Genomic DNA, 24,216 nt, shown 5'->3' on the forward strand with positions numbered 1-24,216 from the left:
AAGGAGAATGAGAAACTTCCTGGAAAAAAGAAATTAAAGGCTGCAATGCTTTCTTACCCAAATGCCTTCCAGAGCTGGGACTTTAAGAACAACACCAAATATAACGGGACTCGTGCTACAGTCATGAGAGATTAAAACACGCTCTCTGCTAGCAAACCATTCTGGCAATGAGTACAGGAGGAGGCTGATCTAGTAGTGGTTAGATCAGGCGATGGGCAGTCTAGGCGCTCGAGTCCCGTTCCTAACTCTGCTATTGTCTTGTTGTGTGGTTTGGGGCAAGTCACTTAGCCTGTTCGCTTAAGTTTCCCCATCCATAAAGTTGGCATGATTCTTATATCACAGGTGTGGGGAGAATTAATCATTATTTATTATTTTATTACCATATCATTTGGGAGCCCAGTCACAGAGCAGGACCCCATTGTGCTAGGGGGGGTGCATAGGGCACCAAAATGGCTAGGGATGGCCCTAAGGGGCAGCATGCGGGGGAGCCTGATGGAAGATGTAAGGAGTGGGCAATGGAGGCTGGTGTCCTGGGGCTATCCGAGGTGGGAGTTGACATTAAAGATACGCACGCACACACACACAGCACAAGGATAGGTAGCCCAGTGAGAGGCCCCTTTGAGAAGCCAGGTGTATTTTAGCAGTACAGAGGACAGTACGGCATGAAGGTGTTATCAGCATAGATTTGGGATGGCTGTGCTACTCGGAGCATCGGCCTGGCTGGGGTGAGACTTCACTCGTCTGTCCCTGGCACATTGTGAACACTGGGAAATGAATGGTAGTAAATCACCCCATTCTACGTGGTCCCTGTAAGTTTCAGAAAAGCTATTTTAGTAACATTTTGGGGGGTACTTTAAAAAATGTCCATGTATATTTTCTTCTCTGCCCTTGCCTGTGAAGCCAGTTACTTTGGTTACCAGGAGTCTGACCATGCAGGACTCAAAAGGGGACAATGTAAACAAGTGATCCAAAATACCCTTTTTTATACTCACAAAGGATCTATCTGGGCCTGCCACGGCTAGAAGTGAGCACAGTGTCTGCTATCGGGAAGATCAGAGCTTTCAGCTTCCCAATGGGATAACGCTCCCATTTTTAGCTTTGCAGGGCCATGGTATAAGACCTTAAAACCATGGCATGTTCATGTCTAAATCAGCTGTCGCTCAGGCCTTGCCTGTGCCCAGAGCAGTTTTCTTGGAGCGTTTGAAGTCCGGGGGAGATTGGGCAGGTGACACGGCCATCAGCGTGCGATACACTGTGCGAATGTGCAGTGAATGTATTTGCCCAGGAAATTTACCCAATGAATATATTTCCTCTGTGTAAAAATTATATAATTTAAATATGCATACACAAACCAATTCCTGTTTTTTCTTCTCAAAGGTGCTGAACACGCTCAGCTCCCATTGGAAGTCTGCTCCTTTTCAGATCAGGCCGTGTGTGTGTGTGTGTGTGTGTGTATGTGTGTACGCCCATACATCAGATATATTGCAATATTATTTTTAGCTTTGCTGTATTCTGTTCTAATTGGCCCAGACACACAATACGCTTTCAGACAAGGCACTTTTCAAATGCCCAACTTTGCCCTTGGATAGCAGGGCCGTCTGACTTCTGCCTCTCTCTCCCTCTTATAAAGTCATTTAAGGATGAGCCGCTCTTTGGCTGTGATTTTTGCAGCACTTGAAGTGTTGGTAATGCATGCAGGCTGGTAGGGTGTGGGCTGTGTGCTGAATGCTAAATGAGGGAGGAGGATGGCAATGGAGAGGAAGCAAAAACTGCACAGATGATCAGCAAAACATCTCTTGGGTTTTCCATTGCTTGCTGGGAGGGGGTAGTACCCAGTCGAAGCAGCTTTTCCTGCTGGGAAGAGACAGATCTCAGTTTGAGGAGTAGAGGGGAATTGCCTGGGAAAATATCATGGGCCTCTCTGAGTTCACAGAATTTTCCTGGGAACTGCAGTGTTATTTCCCTGTGCTGCCATGCAAGCCTGGAGGGAAATGGACTTACAAGGTGAATTACCCGATTGCTCAGTCCAGATCCTCCAAATCTAGGTTTTCGTGGTTTTTTTGCATGTGGACCTCCCATTGCAGGATCAGGAACCCAGGCTCAGCAGAATCAGGCTCAGGGATAGCAGGGACATTGTAAAATACCATATAGCAGCTGGCTGTTTTCCCCTTCCCCTATCAAGGCTTGATTTCAAACATCTGTGTCTCTTCAGCCAGAGTTGAGTCTTTCCCCAACACAGGGAGCGTTGGATGAGCCTGTTGCACTCAGAAAAGGAGTACTTGTGGCACCTTAGAGACTAACCAATTTATTTGAGCATGAGCTTTCATGAGCTAAAGCTCACTTCATCGGATGCATACCGTGGAAACTGCAGCAGACATTATATACACACAGAGATCATGAAACAATACCTCCTCCCACCCCACTGTCCTGCTGGTAATAGCTTATCTAAAGTGATCATCAAGTTGGGCCATTTCCAGCACAAATCCAGGTTTTCTCACCCTCCACCCCCCCACACACAAACTCACTCTCCTGCTGGTAATAGCCCATCCAAAGTGACAACTCTCTTCACAATGACAGGTTTCAGAGGAACAGCCGTGTTAGTCTGTATTCGCAAAAAGAAAAGGAGTACTTGTGGCACCTTAGAGACTAACCAATTTATTTGAGCATGAGCTTTCGTGAGCTACAGCTCACTTCATCAGATGTTTACCGTGGAAACTGCAGCAGACTTTATATATATATGTATATAAAGTCTGCTGCAGTTTCCACGGTAAACATCTGATGAAGTGAGCTGTAGCTCACGAAAGCTCATGCTCAAATAAATTGGTTAGTCTCTAAGGTGCCACAAGTACTCCTTTTCTTTTTGCTTCTCTTCACAATGTGCATGATAATCAAGGTGGGCCATTTCCAGCACAAATCCAGGCTCTCTCACCCGCCCCCCCCTTTTCCCGGGGACACACACACACACACAAACTCACTCTCCTGCTGGCAATAGCTCATCCAAACTGACCACTCTTCAAGTTTAAATCCAAGTTTAACCAGAACGTCTGGGGGGGGGGGTAGGAAAAAACAAGGGGAAATAGGCTACCTTGCATAATGACTTAGCCACTCCCAGTCTCTATTTAAGCCTAAATTAATAGTATCCAATTTGCAAATGAATTCCAATTCAGCAGTTTCTCGCTGGAGTCTGGATTTGAAGTTTTTTTGTTTTAAGATAGCGACCTTCATGTCTGTGATTGCGTGACCAGAGAGATTGAAGTGTTCTCCGACTGGTTTATGAATGTTATTATTCTTGACATCTGATTTGTGTCCATTTATTCTTTTACGTAGAGACTGTCCAGTTTGACCAATGTAAATGGCAGAGGGGCATTGCTGGCACATGATGGCATATATCACATTGGTGGATGTGCAGGTGAACGAGTCTCTGATAGTGTGGCTGATGTTATTAGGCCCTGTGATGGTGTCCCCTGAATAGATATGTGGACACAGTTGGCAACGGGCTTTGTTGCAAGGATAAGTTCCTGGGTTAGTGGTTCTGTTGTGTGGTATGTGGTTGTTGGTGAGTATTTGCTTCAGGTTGCGGGGCTGTCTGTAGGCAAGGACTGGCCTGTCTCCCAAGATTTGTGAGAGTGTTGGGTCATCCTTTAGGATAGGTTGTAGATCCTTAATAATGCGTTGGAGGGGTTTTAGTTGGGGGCTGAAGGTGACGGCTAGTGGCGTTCTGTTATTTTCTTTGTTAGGCCTGTCCTGTAGTAGGTGACTTCTGGGAACTCTTCTGGCTCTATCAATCTGTTTCTTCACTTCCGCAGGTGGGTATTGTAGTTGTAAGAAAGCTTGACGAAGATCTTGTAGGTGTTTGTCTCTGTCTGAGGGATTGGAGCAAATGCAGTTGTATCGCAGAGCTTGGCTGTAGACGATGGATCGTGTGGTGTGGTCAGGGTGAAAGCTGGAGACATGTAGGTAGGAATAGCGGTCAGTAGGTTTCCGGTATAGGGTGGTGTTTATGTGACCATTGTTTATTAGCACTGTAGTGTCCAGGAAGTGGATCTCTTGTGTGGACTGGACCAGGCTGAGGTTGATGGTGGGATGGAAGTTGTTGAAATCATGGTGGAATTCCTCAAGGGCTTCTTTTCCATGGGTCCAGATGATGAAGATGTCATCAATATAGCGCAAGTAGAGTAGGGGCTTTAGGGGACGAGAACTGAGGAAGCGTTGTTCTAAATCAGCCATAAATCCTGGCCACTATGGATGTAGAAGCCCTCTACACCAACATTCCACACAAAGATGGACTACAAGCCGTCAAGAACACTATCCCCGATAATGTCACGGCTAACCTGGTGGCTGAACTTTGTGACTTTGTCCTTACCCATAACTATTTTACATTTGGGGACAATGTATACCTTCAGATCAGCGGCACTGCTATGGGTACCCGCATGGCCCCACATTATGCCAACATTTTTATGGCTGTCACCTACTACAGGACAGGCCTAACAAAGAAAATAACAGAACGCCACTAGCTGTCACCTTCAGCCCCCAACTAAAACCCCGCCAATGCATTATTAAGGATCTACAACCTATCCTAAAGGATGACCCAACACTCTCACAAATCTTGGGAGACAGGCCAGTCCTTGCCTACAGACAGCCCCGCAACCTGAAGCAAATACTCACCAACAACCACATACCACACAACAGAACCACTAACCCAGGAACTTATCCTTGCAACAAAGCCCGTTGCCAACTGTGTCCACATATCTATTCAGGAGACACCATCACAGGGCCTAATAATATCAGCCACACTATCAGAGACTCGTTCACCTGCACATCCACCAATGTGATATATGCCATCATGTGCCAGCAATGCCCCTCTGCCATTTACATTGGTCAAACTGGGCAGTCTCTACGTAAAAGAATAAATGGACACAAATCAGATGTCAAGAATAATAACATTCATAAACCAGTCGGAGAACACTTCAATCTCTCTGGTCACGCAATCACAGACATGAAGGTCGCTATCTTAAAACAAAAAAACTTCAAATCCAGACTCCAACGAGAAACTGCTGAATTGGAATTCATTTGCAAATTGGATACTATTAATTTAGGCTTAAATAGAGACTGGGAGTGGCTATTTCCCCTTGTTTTTTCCTACCCCCCCCCCCCCCAGACGTTCTGGTTAAACTTGGATTTAAACTTGGAGAGTGGTCAGTTTGGATGAGCTATTGCCAGCAGGAGAGTGAGTTTGTGTGTGTGTGTGTGTGTCCCCGGGAAAAGGGGGGGGGCGGGTGAGAGAGCCTGGATTTGTGCTGGAAATGGCCCACCTTGATTATCATGCACATTGTGAAGAGAGTTGTCTCTTTGGATGGGCTATTACCAGCAGGAGAGTGAGTTTGTGTGTGGGGGGGTGGAGGGTGAGAAAACCTGGATTTGTGCTGGAAATGGCCCAACTTGATGATCACTTTAGATAAGCTATTACCAGCAGGACAGTGGGGTGGGAGGAGGTATTGTTTCATGATCTCTGTGTGTATATAATGTCTGCTGCAGTTTCCACGGTATGCATCCGATGAAGTGAGCTTTAGCTCATGAAAGCTCATGCTCAAATAAATTGGTTAGTCTCTAAGGTGCCACAAGTACTCCTTTTCTTTTTGCGAATACAGACTAACACGGCTGTTCCTCTGAAACCTGTTGCACTCGTAGCTCGTGAAGTCCCTCTGAGCAACTTTTTCACAGCAGGAGTAGAATTCGTCTTGAAAGCACCCTCTGGCTGGGAAGTGGAGGAGGGAACCTAGGCAGTTACTTGCAAACATTTAGGGTGCAGACACTGCCTGTTGTTGATGTGGGATCCTGAAGGTGGTGGAGAGGTAGAAAGATCGTCTTGTGGCTGAGACTTTGAATCAGCCAATCTGGGTGGGGAATTCAAAGCAGCCTAAGGGAGTCAGCTGCTCAAATCCCATTGAATTTCAATGGGAGTGCAGTGCGTATCTTCTTTAAAGGCTTCTTTAGAAGTCCCCGCCTCTGTGCCCTGTTCCCTCCTGGATTCCCTGCACAGCCCAGACTAATCACTGAATTCCGTGCCTCACTTTCCCTGTCTGTAAAATAGGGACACACGCCGACCTTGCTGCAAGATGTGTGCCTGAATGTATTAGTGTTTGGGGTGCTCTGGCGTATCCAGAGATGGATGCTGTTAGAGTTCAAAGCGAATTAGTGTTTTTCCTTTTTATGAAGACAAGGGTTACCTGTCAGTGTGGAGTTGATTCCTGGCCCTCTTGGGCAGGGACAAGCAGCCTGGTCAAAATGCATGGGGTTAGTTTGGCCCGAGAAGCAGGGCACATAAGAACTGAGCACAGCAAACTCGTCTCAGCTCTTGCCCTTGTGTGAACCGAATTCCAAAGGGTTTTATTAGGTCAGTTGCTTGCTTCTGAGATTATCCTGTCCCGCATTAGCCTATTGAGTAGGATGGAACTCTCAGTAAAGGAACTGGAGAGAGCCAAAATATGATGCAAGATGGATAAAACTGCAAAGAATATAGTTCATTCGTGGTGCAAATAACTTCCAAGCCCGGCAAGGTGTAGAAGTTCAGTTGATTTGGAATTTACATTAATGTCTCCAAATTCAACAACCACTGACTTCACCGGCTTACGTTTTAGAGAGAGCCATTTGCCCACATGACTGTATAAACTGACGTACAAATTATATGTAGGAATTGCTTCTCCAGCTACCTCTGGGGTGCAAAACAGCAGTAGTTTAACAGAGTCCAGAAAAGCTGGGTAGCAATTTATGACAGGTGCTGAAGAATTGAAACTACAGTGGGAATTTTGTGCAAAATGTAACCACTAAATTCCAGTGTCTTGCCTGAATTCCAGCTTAACGCCCCCAGTGTAACACACCTAATTAGGGAAGAACAAGAGGAAATCTGCCCCAACAGGCAGTCCTTCTATCAGCTCCGTGTCCGAACACCAGGCTAGGTGATCTGTATGACTCAGACATACAGTCCATGCTGCCCTGTGAATCACATCATCTTAACATCAAAGGGTGAGGTTTTTGAAAAACACCCAAGGAACTTTGGATCACAAGTCCTCTTGCCTTTCAGTGGGAAAGTCCAGATTGCTGTTTGTTCCTGAACCTGACCTGGTTCCGGACTCTCAGAGGCTATACAGTCACCTTTCACCACAGCTGGCCGTTCCCGAGTGTATGTCAACTGCCTTTGTGTTCCATTGACTTACAAACGCAATGAGGGGTTATACTGCCCTGTTGCTGACTGCTGTTAGTTGCCTACCAACACACACAGGGAGGAGAGGCGCTGGCATTCTCCAGCGCTGAGCGTCATATAGGCACCTAGAGACAGGCAGATCAATAGAGAGCACGCTGCTTTCTGCTTGTGGGGATGGCGCCGAGAAAGGGGAAGAATTGGCTAGTTTTGTTTCCTTCTGTTGCCAGCTAACATCTCCACCGGCTGCTAGTTTTCCAGGGGTGGCAAGTGCAGTGCAGATGTGACATCCAGATGCAGAGTGGGCACCGTCAAGATACTTTAAAAATTTTGTATCCTCTCTTTATTTGTAAACCTCCACCTGGAGGAGTTTGAAATGAAAATCAGTTCCCTTAGCAACGCTTGTTTCCCCACAAGTGCTCACAATTCGGCTTCTAACCGGAGGGTCTCTCTTGTGCCTTGGCTCACAGCTGTCTGGGCAGGCTCCTTCCAGGCACGTTGGCGTGCCACTCTCCGAGGTCACTGATGAATTCTGGTAAGAAACCACGGTCCAAAGCCCAATGAAGTCGCTGTGAACCTTTCCATCAGCCTCAATAGGGTTTGGATTGCGCCCAGGGCTAGAAAGGGGTAGAAAGAGCAGCATTATTGAAACATATGGTCATAAAATGAATTAAGTGGAAAGAATCACATGGGCCTTGCAAGCAGATATAGGGACAAATGGAAAGTAGGTCAAATTTTGACCTTTGGCCTGAAAAAGATTAGTGTAGGCACAGCCAGGGGAAAGGGTTGCCAGTGGTTAAGGTGCTAGCTTGGGACGTGGGAAATGCAGGGTCAATTCCCTGTTCCTTGGCCAAATAGCTTAGTCTGTCTATCCCCACTGGACAGATGGACAACTGAGGCACAATAGCCCTGCCATATCGCACAGGAGCATTAAAAATTGTGAGATGCTCAGGTACCACAGCAAGGCGAGGTCCATACAAGTACCTAAGACAGCCAGGGCTGAGACCGCCGGACCAAGAATCCTCACTTCCTATTAGGAGAACAAATATTCCTTCCTCAGTTCCAAGTGGGGCCGGGGAGAGGCTGCTCTCAAGGACTTTACTTGTGTCTCTCCCATGGATGCTCTACAGGAGTGACACCACAGCAAGCCTAGTGTGAACGCAGTCCAGCTTATTGTCCTAAGGGTCCATCTGCACTGCACAGTAAGCTGGGCTCTGACTCAGTTTGGAGCCCAAGCCCCGGTCTGTCCAGACACACATCAGTCTGACTCGAGTCAGCGAGCACTGAGGACCCAGGTCCTAGGACCCTGCTAGGGGTGTGGTCAGAGCCTGAGTCCTGCTACAACTTTGGTCCAGCTCTATCATTGTGCCGTATGGATGCAGGTCATGCTGCAGGCCCGAGCCAGGAGGTCTGCGTAGTGCAATGTGGGTGTGTTGGCACAGCTGGGGGACCCGGGCCCAGCAGTCGTAAGCCCAGATTTACCATGCAGTGCGGATGCTCAAGCATGGGCTTGGAAACACCAAGTCCACAAACCTGGCTCCCATAGATCTGGGTTTGACACAGTGTGGACGTGCCACCCCCCCAAAGCCCAACAGTGGCTGCACGTGGAACATCGCAGTCAGAAGGCGCCAGGGTTGGTGTGGGTGGGAAGCAGGGGAGGGGGCCAGAGAGTAGAGGGTCTATGCCGTGCCTGGAAAAGCAGATTAACCTAGTTACCTGTCCTCCTATAGCAGTTTCTGTACGTCTGGGCTCAGAGTGGCTGTGAGGAGCCCTCTTACCGCAGCATGCTTAGCCCAGGTCTACACTTACTATTTAGCTCGACCGAGCTGCCTTGCTCAGGGGCTTGAAAAATTCCCAACCCCCAGCACTGTGGGTAAGCCAACCTGACCCCCAGCACAGACGCGGCTATGTGGATGGAAGAATGTTGACCTCGCTCCTGCCGCTCGGGGAGGAGGATTACCTCCATCGATGGAGAAGCCCCTTCCGTCACTGGGAGATGTGTCTGTACCACACAGCGTCATGACGGTGCTGCAGCACCCGTAGTGTAGACGTGCCATCAAACCTTTCCTGTCATGCAGCAAATAAAGGGATTAACCCTTTCCTTGCCAATCAGGTGGCACCTTCAGGACTCTGTGGCATTCCCTGAATGAGCCCTGAGGGTCTCCACCCCATGCCTGAAAAAGAACAGCCCTCTGAGGGACAGCACTCGGTGGGTTACTAGGATTAATGTTCAGAAGCAAGAGGGTGTTTATCTATTGGTTAGATAGACTCCTGGGTTCTGTTCCCAGCCTTGCCTCTGACCCGCTGTGTGATGGTTGGTAGGTCACTTAACTTCTGTGCCTCAGTTTCCCCACCTGTAAAACGGAGATTAAATCCCCTCAGGGGAGGGGAGATTCCCTACTTCTAAAATGGGGAGCCTCAGAAGTGCTGCGCCAGGATGGTTGTTTGTATTTACTGTATCCATCGTGCCTAAACCCACCTTGCTCACTTGCCTTTTAACATCGCAGCTTCCCCTGATGACTGGCTGTCGTGCTGCGGTGGGGAAAGCGCCTCTGAGCACGTAGCTCATTGTTTGAAGACAATAACACGATGGAGGTGAAGGAAGGACTCAAGTATGACTTGAGTAGGTTACTGTGCATGACTCACCGGGCGCCTGGACTCTGCCTCCTGCTCTTCCTCTGCTCGTTTGTCAGAAGGGGCGCCGAGCTGTGTAGCCACCGCACATCCCTTCCTGCCCAGCTATCCTGCTCCCACAGCGGGAGGCAGAGCTGTGGCCGGTTACCCTTTCAGCTTCATATGTTCCTAAAGAGAGAGGCCTTCTTGAAATAGCCGGGCCTGGAGTAAAACTGGCTGAAGAAAGTTTCTGATGATGGGACACGTTTTCATCAGAAAACTTCTGCTCACATTTTCTTTTCCCCGTTTTCTGACCCGCTGCACCCTGGAGCTCTGTGTATTGTAGTTGGGAGTCGCCTACTGTTTTAAAGATGACGGTTGTAAGTGCTCTCAAAACTGCATGCTGGTTTGGATCGTCTTTAAACTTGCTGTGCCTCATACAGAGGTGGGGTAAGATTAGTGGTCCAAGTGTGAGGTCATTTGAGGAAGGGGTTCCTGAAATAGAGCCCCCCTCCCTAAAAAAGGCAGCATTCTTCAAAATCACCTGATTCTTCGAAAATTCCTTTACATATAAAAGGAGCCAGGGAAATACCTATATCGAGGGAGCACTTTTCAGGCCTTTCTCATCCATTGTTTATAAGACAATCGGGCACAAATACATGGGTCATTTACAGCTTCGTGAACCAAATGTTTCTTTTGCGCTGGGGTTCAATGGTTATAACTGTGGGATTAATAACACGATGGGTGATGGTAATTTAGTGGGGAAAAGCTGATCCCACAAGCCTCAGAGCGAGCCCAGGGGTCAGACCCCAGCACAATGATGAAACCACATTGGTTGGGGAGGCGATTAGAGCCTCAGTCCTGCAACAGGATCCATGTGGATGGCTTCCTGTGCACACACACAGGTCCAACTGCAGGATCCTTGCCTGGGATCAAGAATACATTAGCCCTGCACCTCTCCAGGGTAGCACAGATACCCCATCACTGATGATAACAGTAATCCCAGCTCTTTTATTGTGAGGTTCATCTGTAGTATCCAAAGTGTTTTACAAAGAGGGTTGGTGTCATTATTCCCATTTTTACAGATGGGGAAACTGAGGCACAGGGAGGGGCAGTGACCTGCCCAAGGTCACTCAGCAAGCCAGTGGCAGAACCAGGAATAGACCCAGGTCTCCAGAGTCCCAGTGTTCTATCCACTATGACACACTGCCTCTTCTATTAACATCAGAACATTACAGTGGCCATACTGGCTCAGACCAAAGGTCCATCTAGCCCAGCATCCTGTCTTCCAACAGTGGCCACTGCCAGGTGCCCCAGAGGGAATGAACAGAACAGGTAATCATCAAGTGATCCATCCCCTGTCACCCATTCCCAGCTTTTGGCAAACAGAGGCTAGGGACACCATCCTTGCTCATCCTGGCTAATAGCCATTGATAGACCTATCCTCCATGAACTCATCTAGTTCTTTTTTGAACCCTGTTATAGTCTTGGCCTTCACAACATCCTCTGGCAAGGAGTTCCATAGGTTGACACTGCATTGTGTGAAAAATTACTTCCTTTTGTTTGTTTTAAACCTGCTGCCTATTAATGTCATTTGGTGACCCCTAGTTAAATAACACTTCCTTATTTACTTTCACCACACCAGTCATGATTTTATAGACCTCTATCATATCCCCCCTTTGTCGTCTCTTTTCCAAGCTGAAAAGTCCCAGTCTTATTAATCTTTCCTCATATGGCAGCCGTTTCATACCCCTAATAATTTTTGTTGCCCTTTTCTGAACCTTTTCCAATTCTAATATAATTCACCCCCTTTAAGTACTCGCATGTCTCTAATGTGCATGCAGTGGAATGGAACGTGCGCTTGCCAAGACTGAATAAGCTCAATCTTTCTGAATGTCCTTCCTCCTGCCACATTCCACCAATTGTCTGTTACACCCCACCCACTGTAACACATCTGCAGTTAAAGCATAAGCTCTTCCCGCTAGCGGCTGTGTGCTTTGCTTTGTTCTGTAAAGCACCTGTTTGGGGCACTGTCAAACAAATGAAGAAGATTGTTCCGGGTGGTAGCTGACTGTTTGTTCCAGCTGGGGAGTGCTTCATTTTTCAGGTTCAGGCTAAGTGCATAGTCCACTCTTTTATATACGTTTTCCATTCTTTGCTATACGGAATATCAGGTGGGGAACATACACAGATGCATTCCCAAGGTATTAATATATCTCTGATACTTACAGCATGGTTAGAGGTTTTGAGGGTATCTGCAGTCCCCAAAGGTAAGGAACCTTTTCGCCAGTTGCAGCTAGCATGACCCAAACCATTGGATGGCCTCGCCTCTTCTCCTAACACCGACACACTGACTGTAATGGCGGGCTCGTCTGGAGCTGTCAGGTTGTGCTCTGTGAATCAGACGCAGCATCAGAGGCGTCCAAGTCCTGGACGGTGTGTTTGCAAAATCAAACTGACACATGGCGACCCGCCGAGCAAAAGGGCCCCATTGCTGAGAAAGCTCAGCGTGCTTCTCTAGCGAGTGGCAGGTGGGTGGCTGGGTGGGCCCCCGGCTTGAAGCGCTGTCTCGTTTTGTTGCACACTGGGACATGGTGGCAAAGGCGCTGCTGCTTCACAGCTTTCTTCTGCCTCTCGTAAGTTTCCTTTCGCTTCCCCACCCCAAAGGGTCACGCCCCAGCCTTCCCATTCAGGTCCCACCAGCAGAGACACTTCTGCATCAACCCCAACCCACTGAGTCACCCTGACATCATCCCTGGGAAGGCAGAGAGAATGGGTGAGGATAAATGCATCGAAGTCCGGGTTTCTTCTGTCCTGCTTACTTCTCCAGGCCTGTCCCTTAGCCTGTAAGCTTTATAGGACAGGGGCGCTTTTTATTTGCATCTTGCATAGCACTGAATGCCTCACTGGCTGGTAATAAAGCCCAGGGATAAGTATCCCGAGCTAGGAGCCTGCAGATCTCTGCACCGTGTTAGCCGAGAGCTGGGAGATTGTCTCAAAGGTTCCAGTCCCATAATCAGTGCCACAAGACGGAAAATGCAGTGGTGACGTACTTGTCAGAAGGCTCAGTAGCAGTAAACCCCGGGGGATACCTGGCGAATCAGCCGTCCTGCTCGTGTTCAGAACTTGGGAGCCAGCTGCTGACTTAGCAGCTGGTGTGAGCAGCGGCTGCGTGTTGTTCTGCAGTGTCCTTGCAGAGGCAAATGTTTCTTTTTTCTTTGAAAACTGTTCAGGGAGCCATAAATTAATTCAGCCCTTGACGAATCGTCCAGTGCAGGGGTGGGCAAAGTTTTTGGCCTGAGGGCCACATCGGGTTTTCAAAATTGTATGGAGGGCCGGTTAGGGGAGGCTGTGCTTCCCCTAAACAGCCAGGCATGGCCCGGCCCCCATCCACTCTTCCTGTCCCCTGACTGCCCCTGGACTCTCTGCCCCTGACTGCCTCCCGCCGCCCCATCCAACCCCCTCCTCCTTCTTGACTGCCCCCCCCGGGCCCCTGCCCCCATTCAACCCCCCTGTTCCCCGCCCTGTGACCGCCCCGACCCCATCCACATCCCTGCCCCCTGACCACCACCCCAATCTCCCCTGCCCCCTTACCGCGGCACTGCCTGGAGCACCAGGACAGGCAGCCGTGCTGCCCGGCTGGAGCCAGCCATGCCACCGCGCAGCACAGAGCACCGGGTCGGGCTGTGGCTCTGCAGCTGCACTGCCTGGCAAGAGCTCGCAGCCCCGTTACCCAGAGCGTTGTGCCGGGGGAACAGTAGGGGAGGGGCCGAGGGCTCGCCTCCTGGGCCAGGAGCTCAGGGGCCGGACAGGAGGGTCCCGCGGGCCAGATGTGGCCTGCGGGCCGTAGTTTTCCCACTCTGGTCCAGTGTGTTACCAGGGCATTTAACCTTCCCACCACCAAAGTATGACATGGCTCTAGGGCAGGGATCGGCAATCTTTGGCACGCAGCCATCAGGGAAATCCGCTGGTGGGCCGGGACGGTTTGTTTACCTGCAGCGTCCGCAGGTTTGGCTGACTGTAGCTCCCACTGGCTGCGGCTTACCATTCCAGGCCAATGGGGGCTGTGGGGAGTGGCGGCTAGCACATCCCTCGGCACATGCTGCTTCCCGCAGCCCCATTGGCATGGAATGGGAAACCGTGGCCAGTGGGAGCTGTGATCGGCCAACCTGCGGATGCTGCAGGTAAAAATGGTCCCGGCCCGCCAGCGGATTTCCTTGACAGGCCGCGTGCCAAAGGTTGCCAATCCCTGCTCTACGGTTTGGGGAGAGCTGACGAAGGGTGGGTTTAGCAGATATATAGCAGTTGGGAGAGGTAAAGCTTGAGGTGAAGGGGCAGACTTTTCAGCGCTAACCTGCTGTTGAGATGAATGGAGACCATTGAAATCTCTTATGTCCGACAGTCTGCAGGCTCAGGAAAACAGCACTGCGCTGGGCCACATTTGGAAGGGTTTCCTTGTGAGGACTACACACTTAGGACCTGAATCTTCCTTCATTGGTGTGAATCGGGAAGTCTGTGAAAACAGTGGCAGCTAGATCAGAATCAGACCTTTTTTATATATATTTTTTTCAACAAAGCTTAAATCCCGTTGCTTCTGCTAGCTAAGCCCCACTCACAAATTCTTTCACCCTATTGATGAGTGCATTTGCCGAACCCTGAATTAACTAAAATAAGCTTTATGTGGGGTGTTTCATATTCTGAGAAGATCCTCATTCAGATACGAGGGCCATAAGAATGGCCATACTGGGTCAGACCAATGGTCCATCTAGCCCAATATCCTTGTCCGCCTTCAGTGGCCAATGCCAGATGCTTCATAGGGAATGAACAGAATAGGGTAACTTGTCGAGTGATCCACCCCCTGTTTTCCAGTCTCTGCTTCCAGCAATCAGAGGCTTAGGAACACCGAGAGAATGTGGGTGCATCCCTAACCTTCTTGGCTAATAGCTATTGATGAACCTATTCTCCAACATATCTAATTCATTTTTGAACCCAGTTATACTTTTGGCCTTCACAGCATCCCCTGGCTACGAGTTCCACAGGTTGATTGTGCGTTGTGTGAAGAAATATTTCCCTTTGTTTGTTTTAAACTTGCTGCCTATTAAATTAATTGTCCCTGGTTCTTCTGTTATGTGAAGGGGTAAATGTTTAAAGCCACGGGGTGGGTTAAATTGCCTTCTCTTGTACTTAAAGGAGTGGTTAATAAGAGACAGCCCTGGCTTGCAATGAAACTCAGCTCTTAGCTCTGTGCAGTTGAAGGGAAAGCAACACACAGCAAGCTGTCTTAAGACAGGCAGAAGGACAGTAGAAAAGAGTAAACACTGTTTTGGTTGGTGGGTTAAAGGTAATAGAGTTGATATAATGGGCTTACGTACGGCCTTTGACTTAGTGCCACACAACACTGATTACAAAACTAGAACGATATAAAATAAAAATGGCACGTATTAAACAGAATAAAAACTGGCTGATAGGTCTCAAACCATAATTGTAAATGGGGAATCATTGAGCTGGTGTGTTTCTAGTCCCTGTGGTCTTTAACATTTTTATCAATGACCTGGAAGGAAAACATAAAATCATCACTGATAAAGCTTGCAGACCAATCTTACTTAATGTTTTCGTTCATGACCTTGGCACAAAAAGTGGGAGAGTGCGAATAAAACTTGCGGATGACACAGTTAGGAGGCGTTGCTGACATGGAGGAGGACCAGACTGTCATACAAGAAGATTTGGAGGACCTTGAAAACTGGAGTAATAGAAATGGGATGAAATTAAATAGTGCAAAATGCTAATGCATGGACTTAGGGACCAACAAGAAGAATTTGTGCTGTAAGCTGGGGATGTATCAGTTGGAAGCGAGAGAGCAGGAGAAAGACCTGGCTGTATTGTATTTACAGGATGACTGTGAGCTGCCAATGTGATGCAGCCGTGAAAAAGGCTAATGTAGTCCTAGGATGCATCATGCTAGATCTTTCCACTAGAGATAAGGAAGTATTATGAACATTGTACAAGGCGCTGGTGAGACCTTATCTGGAATACTGTGTGCAATTCTGGTCTCCCATGTTTAAGAAAGATTAATTCAAACTGGAACAGGTTGAGAGAAGGGCTGTTACGATGATCCAAGGAATGGAAAACCTGCCTTATGAGAAGAGACTCAAGGAGCTTGGCATGTTTAGCCTAGCCAAATGAAGGTTATGGGGAGATAGGATTGCTCTCTCTAAATACATCAGAGGGATAAATACTAGGGTGGGAGGGGCGTTATTTAAGGTAAGCACCAATGTGGACACCAGAACAAATGGATATAAACTGGCCACCAACAAGTTTAGGTTTGAAATTAGACGAAGGTTTCTAACCATCAGAGGAGTGAAGTTCTGGAATAGCCTCCCAAGGGGAGCAGTGGGGGCAAAAAACCAAACTGGCTTCAGGACTGAACTGGATATGGTTATGGAGGGGATGATATGATGAGACTGCCTCCGATGGCATGTAGCCAGTCTGTGACTGCTAGCAGTAAATATCCCCAAAGGCTGGAGATGGGACACTAGCTGGGGAGAACTCTGAGTTACTACAGAGAATTCTTTCCCAGGTGTCGGCTGGTGTGTCTTACTGACCTGCTCTGGGTTTAATTCATCTCCATATTTGGGGTCGAAGCGTTTGGGCCTGGTAGGGGATTATCAGACCTAGCTGGGAAGAGGTCAGGTGATTTCTACAAAGGCCTGATGGGCTGAGCTGAAGGAAGAGTTGCAGGGAGGACGTTGGCTCCTGGGACAGGCCCCGGAGGAGGGGAAGGAGCCCCTGCAGCCCGCGGTGGTCGGGGGAGTAGATTTGTTGTGTTGGAAGTGTAAGCTGTGTCCTGAAGGAAGGACTTGCACAGACTTGATGTGGCACTAGCTCTGCCTGGGCAGGGGAGACAGGCCAGCAGCCTACGGGGGGCTTGTTCTCTTTTGAATATTGAGCTTAGTGATGGTGAAGTGGCTGAATTTTGGCCTCCCTCTGTTTGAGCTCAAGACCGCTATGGCATGGGCAGGGCATCTGCTGCCCTTCCAAACTGCCTCCGTCTATGGGGTCCTCTCTAGTGATGAGGTGTGACTCAATGTTTGTCCTTCCCGCTGAGATGCCCCACAGTGCAAACTGCTATCATGGCATGTGGAGGCCTGATGGAAGCTCACCAACTCCTTTCCTGCAGGCCACCCATGAGCAGTAGCAAAGGGAAATAGGGTTTAGCAAGGCTGATTTCAGCCCAGGGATTCTGCATTCTTCTTCCCTGCCATGGTTCCCGGGCGCTCCCTATGCAGGTTTGAGCGAGGAACCACACACCGCTGTGGTTTACCACGTTTGTTTTTTACAGAACTGTGCTGTAGGCCAAGGGAATGCAGATTCTGAGCAAATGTAGAAGATAAATTCCAGCAGTCCTGGTATTTATCAGCATGCAGGGGAATATCCGCCAACCCTTCTCTATTAGTGCACGGAGGTGGGTGTTTTGGAAGAGCTGTTTTGAGGGGCAAGGGAATAATGCTGGCACAACCCAGCTTGTGCTATGCAACTAACTTGCTTTGGGACCTTGGATGAGTCTCTGTGCCTCAGTTTCCCCATCTGCAAAATGGGGAAATACTTTATCTTGCCAGGGGGCTTAATCATCAATGGTTTTAAAAGGGCTTTGACGTTCTCCCATGAAAGGAGCTTTACAGTGTCAAGGTAATATCAGGTATCTCTGGGCTTGGCACTTTCCTCTAGCCTGAGCCAATGACACTCTGGAGATCAAGCTAGCTGCTTTGCTGCCTCCATGAGTCAGAATCATTCTTCCCAAGACAGCTCGGCTCCATTCTGTGACCTCAGAATGGGCCCATCAAGAGTTCCTTCAAGCTCTTTGGTGTGTTCGGAGCTGTGTTTTAGCTCAGCCTGTAAAGAAAGGGAGGTTGGAGTGTTGTGTTCAAGTGTTTCCCATTTCCTCCCCTAAAAAGACGTGCAGATATCACTCGCCTTAGTCGGACTCCGGTGCAGCAGAAATACAGCCCGCAGCCTCTTGGGGGGCCCAGGAGACAAGGAAGCAAAAGTGATAAATCTGGGTTACTGGGACTGTTGCACACAGTAGGTAGCAGGCTGGATTTCCCCAGGTAGGGATCAGTGGCTTGTTCTATACAGCACAGCTGGCTACTCTGCTGCATTGCTTAGGGTGTCCCACCAAACACGGGATTCAGCTGTGGTTTCCAGGGTAGCACTTGTCATGGTTATCGGGTGAGCTGCTCCTCTGTCACCCTCTGGTATCTCAGTGCACGTCCTCAGATGTCAGGCCTTTCTGTCTTCTGGGCTGGAATCATGCGAATCTCCCACCCTCAGACCAGACCCTGGGCTACCAGACCCTGTGAATCAGCCAGGCTTACCCAGCGGGTCTGCCTGCATTCAGGCACGTGCAGCCCTTCCCTTCAGGAGTCTGTGACCATGGTCAGTACAGTGACTGGACAGCCTGCATGAACCACAGTGTTGATAGAGCATTTAGAGACAAAGATCTTAAAACAATAAGCAGTCACCATGCATGTTTCTCTTACCTATACACCTCCCATCCCCGCAGGTCCAGCCGCTTCAGACCCCATAGGAGGTGCCTGTGTCACTCTTTCCCAAAATGCTCTCCAACAGCTACCCTCCATGGAAAGAGAGCCTTGTTTTGTCCAGTCAGAGATCCCTTCTCCTGGTCAGTTCCTAGGCTTTGGCCCTGCTTGTCCAAACTGGTCCAGAAGGTCAAGACAGAGCCCTCAGAGCCAGTGGCTCTGCCATTGTCCTGTAACAGCCCTCAGGTGTTTACTGTGGGGTCATCATCATGTTCCCATTACACCTCTGGCGTTTAGGGCAGCGACGAAGCTCCTCCACTCCTGTCTGTTTCTGGAAAGTCTTTCAGTGGTTCCCCAGCTGTGCCCCAGGTTTTTCAGCTCGGCTTCCACAGCTCTCCTCCATGTTGTTTTCGGGCGGCCTTGTTTTCGCTTGCCTTCAGGTGTCCATCTTATTGCTACTCTGCTGATTAAATCAGTTTCCATCCGAAGCACGTGGCTATTCCATCTCCAGTGCCTCGTGGCAAGGATGGTGCTCAGATCCTCTTGGCTGCATTGTGTCAATAGATCTTGGGTTGAGATTGTTCTGGGCCAAAAGATACGGAGGATTTTTCTGAGGCGGGTTGTATGGAATGACGGCAGTTCGGACATATCCTACTTTACTGTGGGGTGGCTTATCTTAATCTCTTGTTTCCCATTGCTTCTTTTCCCAACAGCCTTGTTGATTTAACCCAATATACAGTGAACAGCCCAATAACCAGGCCAATTCACGGTATTCATAAATCGTTACAGGGCAGCTCCACATGTGTCCGGGTGCTCTCCAAAGCCTGACCCCTGCATGCATCATGTGGATGTCTCTGGGTGGGATGCCACCTGGGTTTGTAGCTAGTTATCAATTTTTTTTTTTAATTTTTTTTTTTTGTCTGCATCGCAACTAACACTTTTTTTCCCCCTTGTAGAGCTGAAAAAACAGAAGTCCTGAGTGAAGATCTCTTGCAGGTAAATTGACTCTCTTTCCTGACAGCTGGCGACCACAGTCTGAGACCTGCTTAAGGAGGTCTAGATTTCCCCCCCGCAGAGAGGCAGGCTTGTCTGGTGGTTAGGGCACTAGCCTAGGACTTGGGAGGCCTGGATTTAAGTCCACAGCTTGAATAGATTTAAGGTGTGACCTTGTACTGGTTATATAGTCTCTCTGGGACAAACCCATCACTAGCAAGCGGGAGGGCTCATTTTACTCCCCATTCCATAGCTGATTGTAGGGGGAGCTCTGCTGGAGTAAAGCGCATCTCTCTGCAATGCACGCTGGTTGGAAGACTGCTCATTCGTCTCCCTATACGGGCACAAAGCATTTGCTCTCAAGGTTGGAGTCAGGTCATGTACAATCAGATCAAGGACTGCTTCAAAGGTCAGCTTCAAGATGAAGCATCCGATGAAGTGAGCTGTAGCTCAAGAAAGCTTATGCTCAGATAAATTTGTTAGTCTCTAAGGTGCCACAAGTCCTCCTTTACTTTTTTCAAGATGACAGTAACCAATCCTGCCTGCCCTGTTTGCAGCTGTATTTGTTGCCTTTATGCACAAACCGGGTTGAATCAGCTGCATGTTGTTCTGTTGTGGGTTCGCGGGCTTCGCTCAGTTTGGTGATGTGGATTTTCGTTTCACATTCTAAAAGGAAATAGAGTTTTCAGAGGCGTTCGCCGCTGACCTAACTCTGCTCCCACTTGAGTCAATGGTGCTGTTGACTTGCATAGAAACCAAGTTAAGCCAACGCTTGAGCACTTTTGGAAATCCCACCTAGCATCTTGCATGGCATTAGCACTGATGCTGGGGTCATAAGGCTCGATAAGATGTCTCTGCTGTTCACGTGCTGTTAATAGAGTAATATAAAATGCCAGCCCCACTCCCTGCATTGGGAGAATTTTGTTCGATGTGCATTCTGCACACTTCCACATTCTGTGTATGTGGGTTGTTGTTGAAGACTGGTTAATGAGAGCAGAGGGAATAAAACCTATCCTAACGCATTGCAATGGGATGTGCCTTGATGAAAGTGACAGTGCTACTAACTGGGCTATTGACGACGAGTATGCAAGCGTATGCCTGGCTCACAGAAGTGTGGCTACGGGATGGGGATGGTTTGAGAGGATTCCAGCAGAGGTAACTTTAGACCACACTGAAACTTGAGGCTTTATTTTTGTGTCAACAGCAATATTACTGCTTGCAGCATGTCATTCGGTTTACTTTTCATGTTACAGTAGTGTGGGAGGGGGGGGCGGAGAGGCTCCCACATCATAGGTTGGAATCCCATTGTGCTAGGTGCTGTACAAACCTAAAAGAGATGATTCCTGGCCCAAAGAGTTTACAAACACAGGAGTAAATTCCCTGGCTTTTATATTGCATCTATCTAATCTTCTCTGAGCATTTGTACCGTGTTCATACACCAATCTCTTTTGTCTGACAAGAAACATCTCCACAAGGAAGAAGTCAAACTCTTGAGAAACAATGATGCCACTTCTACAGACATGTTCCTGTTGTTAAAGGGAAAAGAAACAGATAATGTCTACACAGGAATTTCTTTAGAAACGGTTAAAAGTGTTTTTCCAAGTGTTCCTGGAGATGCCATCACTTCCTCTTCTAATCACATCGCTACACACACAAGCCATCTCAGTTTTTCAGGTGATGAAGAAGTAGGAAAGTGCAAGGTGGAAGTGAGAGAACGTGTGTGCCCCTTAGTACACGGGTGCACTGACCTGTGTCATTTGGGACTATTGCTTAACAATGGTCCGAGCGCCCTGTGCATGTCAACAGTTCCGTCCTCTGCTGAGTCGTGTGAAGGAAAAATCTATGGCATGAAACTTTCCTGCAAAATTCACTGCTGTGTGCGTGGCATTCTTTGCTCAGGAGACGCATGTGACTGAGTCAGCTTAAAGGAGTAACCGAGGCCTTTGCCTGGGAGTGTTTCCAAGTGGTTTGGAGAAATCCAACATGCTTTACCCTTTTATAGCCCATTTCCTTTTAGGATCTGTCGCGGATCCACAGGATCCGGTCTCTGCCCCAGTCCGGAGCCAGTCCCTTGGGCGTGACCCTGTTAGTGTGCCAGACCCCAGGAGCCACACAGTTCCACAGGGCAGGACCACTCCAAAACTGGGTCTTCGGGTGCCAGCCTTCCCTGTCAGACAGTATCCATGGCTCCCTGCAGCGAGTCCAGCCAGGCCACACTCCTGTGGGAGGCTTGGGGCACGTCTACACTTAAAATGCTGGATCGGTGCAGCTGTGCTGCTGTAGCACTTTAATGGAAACGCTCTAAGCCGATGGGAGAGAGCTCTCCCGTCGGCGTAGTTAATCCCCCGCCCTGAGAGGCCATAGCTATGTCAACGGGAGACACAGCGCTGTCTACACAGGGGTTAGGCTGGTATAACTATGTCACACAGGGGGGTGGATTTTTCACACCCGTGAGCGCTGTATTTATACCGATACAGGGCTCTAGTGTAGACCAGACCTTGTTCTTTATCTCGTCGGAGTGCAGTGCTCTCAGGGGGTATTTGCACTGACACCAGGCAGTCTTTTCAAAACAAGGTAGAGATTAGTCTCCGGGTCAGAGAATCTGGGAGTTCTTTGGTTAGCACAGACCAGCAAAGGTTAGGGCACAGTCCACGCTAGTTATAGCCATGCTGCTGTAGGAACCATCTCCCCTCCTTTCTTTGTCCCAGGTAAGAGTCCCATGTCTCTGGGTATGTCTGCATAGCAATTAACACCGCCCCCCGGGCCAGCCTGGGTCAGTTCTGAGGCTGTAAAATTGCAGTGTAGACATTTGGGCTCAGGCTGTACCCTGAACTCTGGAACCACATGATGGGGGAGGATCCCAGAGCCTGGACTCCAGCCTGAATCTGAATGTCTATACCGCAGTTTTACAGCCCCACTGGGTGTTTAAGTGCTGTGTAGCCATACCCTCTGAGAGATGAGCTAGCCATCTCGCTCCTTTCCCCTTGTTCTCCAGCTAGGCGCCTTTGCTCCACTTCCCTGCAGGGAAGGTGGGAGGATGTGGGGAAGCTCCTTTTTCTCAGATGTTAGTCACAAGGTGTGAATGTCCTGGCCACTGGGGTCTCCATTGTCTCTTCTGGATCCTCCATGCACTTGTGTAGCCTTTACTCCATGTGTTAATGACTCTGGTTTCCAGCCAGGCAGCTGTGTGAGTCCCACACCTTGTCCCTTCCCTTTACGCTCAGTGCACAGCAATACAAAGCCCACTGGTAAAATGAGGCATGCACAGGAATCATAAAAATATTACCAAAATTCCCACATTTATCACAGGCTCTCAAAGCACTTTTAGAATATCTTTCCATGCCTCAGAACCTGTCTATGAGGTGGATTCCAGGAAGTGTTGTTCTACGTATTTTTCAGATGGGGAAACTGAGGCGCAGACAGGTTAAGTGACTTGCCCAACGTCACGCAGGAAGTCAGTGGCAGAGCCAGGCATTGAACCCAAGTTCTAGGCTAGTGCTCTAACCACTAGACCAATTCTATATTTTAGTCCGTGTGCCTTCCCTGTGCCACCTAGAACCAAATCCAAACCAAAAGGGAGAGCTATGAGCAAAGGGAAATGGTTCTCCCTTCTCATTGTAAACAGTTCCTCAGGTTTGCTGAGAGGGGAGGCAGCTGTTTACAGCCAGCAGATACAGCCCATGGAACACGGCCCCGTTTTACTCATAGAAAGCTGAAGCTCTCTCATCCTACAACCATCAGCCAGTGTCAATACATCCAGTTCACATTGACTCTAGGGCCCTGATCCAGGTCACACTGAAGTTCATGCAGGGACTCCTAGACCTGAAGAGGGAGCTGGATGCTAGATGAACGTGCTTCACATGCACATTGTTTCTCATCACAACCAGAAATAGAGAAATTCTTGGCAGAGTCCAGATCCTCTTTGGAGGCTGTTAGATCTTTGGGAATCTTGCAGGCTAATCTGACATTTAAAGACCAAATTCTGTTCTCAGTTACACCAATATAAAGTTGGATTAAGTCCATAGACGTCTGTGGTGTTAACTGGCTTTATGCTGGCACTGGTGAGAGCAGAGTTTGGCCTCAATAGGGTAGGGGGTGGGGATTTTTGTACCTTTCAAGAGTGGCATGCAATTTTGCAGAGAAAATAATGAAAGCCTCCATTCCAGTTTATCCAAAGATCTAATTTTCTTCTTAGGTGACTATCCCAAGAGAGAATGAGGAACAGTGCATCCACTTTCTTCCTTAATGTAATATCTAGTACCTCCCTTCCAACATGCACTTATGTGCACCGTACCTACCTCCTGAATATAATATCTGGAACCTCCCTTCCAACACACATGCACCATCCCCAACCAGGACCCCATCTCTGTATTGAGCCGGGATGAAGGTTACGATAGCTGCACAGCAATGCATTTTCCATGAAGAGTTTGTAGAGTGATGATCCATGGGCTTATGTAGAGCAGTCTATCCTCAAACTATCCTCCCAACCCTCTGCTTCCACCCAGATGCTCAAATTGAACTCTTTCCTTTAAATCCCGTAGGCCTGCTGGTGTCTCTGGAGTTGCAGCACTTTCCCTAATGCCCAAGAGATGAAGAAAGTTACTTTTTCCATGTTGTTTTCCGAGATTTTGATCGTTCTGCCCCACTTCACATTTTCCCAGAGCCACCAAACTTCAGTTTTCAAAAGTTCTTGTTTACTTATATTTAGTAAATTACCTTGCTGAGTGTTCAGATAACGTTTTCAGTGTGTCGGAGCCGGGGCCTCACATGCCAGTCTTCAGCTTGACTCTCAGCTGCTCCCCAGCAAGATATTGGGAGAAACAGAAAGCTCCATAGCCTCACCTGCCTCTCCTGGGGAACAAAGAGCACAAGCTG

The 24,216-nt window shown here is 48.6% G+C and overlaps 1 protein-coding gene across 12 annotated transcripts in view; it reads left to right on the forward strand.

The window, feature by feature from the left end:
* The window catches only part of ARHGAP44 (Rho GTPase activating protein 44), a 157,566-nt gene that overhangs the window by 75,160 nt on the left and 58,190 nt on the right, over positions 1–24,216 (forward strand). For 11 of the 12 annotated variants that reach the window (XM_048817564.2, XM_048817562.2, XM_048817558.2 and 8 more), the window contains exon 2: positions 19,305–19,344. The exons of the other annotated variant lie outside the window; for it this stretch is intronic. In XM_048817564.2, coding sequence (XP_048673521.1) covers positions 19,305–19,344 — 40 coding nt within the window. The remainder of the gene's footprint in view (positions 1–19,304; positions 19,345–24,216) is intronic. 12 annotated transcript variants of the gene reach the window in all.

Source organism: Caretta caretta, chromosome 14, assembly GCF_965140235.1.
Source record: "Caretta caretta isolate rCarCar2 chromosome 14, rCarCar1.hap1, whole genome shotgun sequence".
Lineage (NCBI taxonomy): Eukaryota > Metazoa > Chordata > Testudines > Cheloniidae > Caretta > Caretta caretta.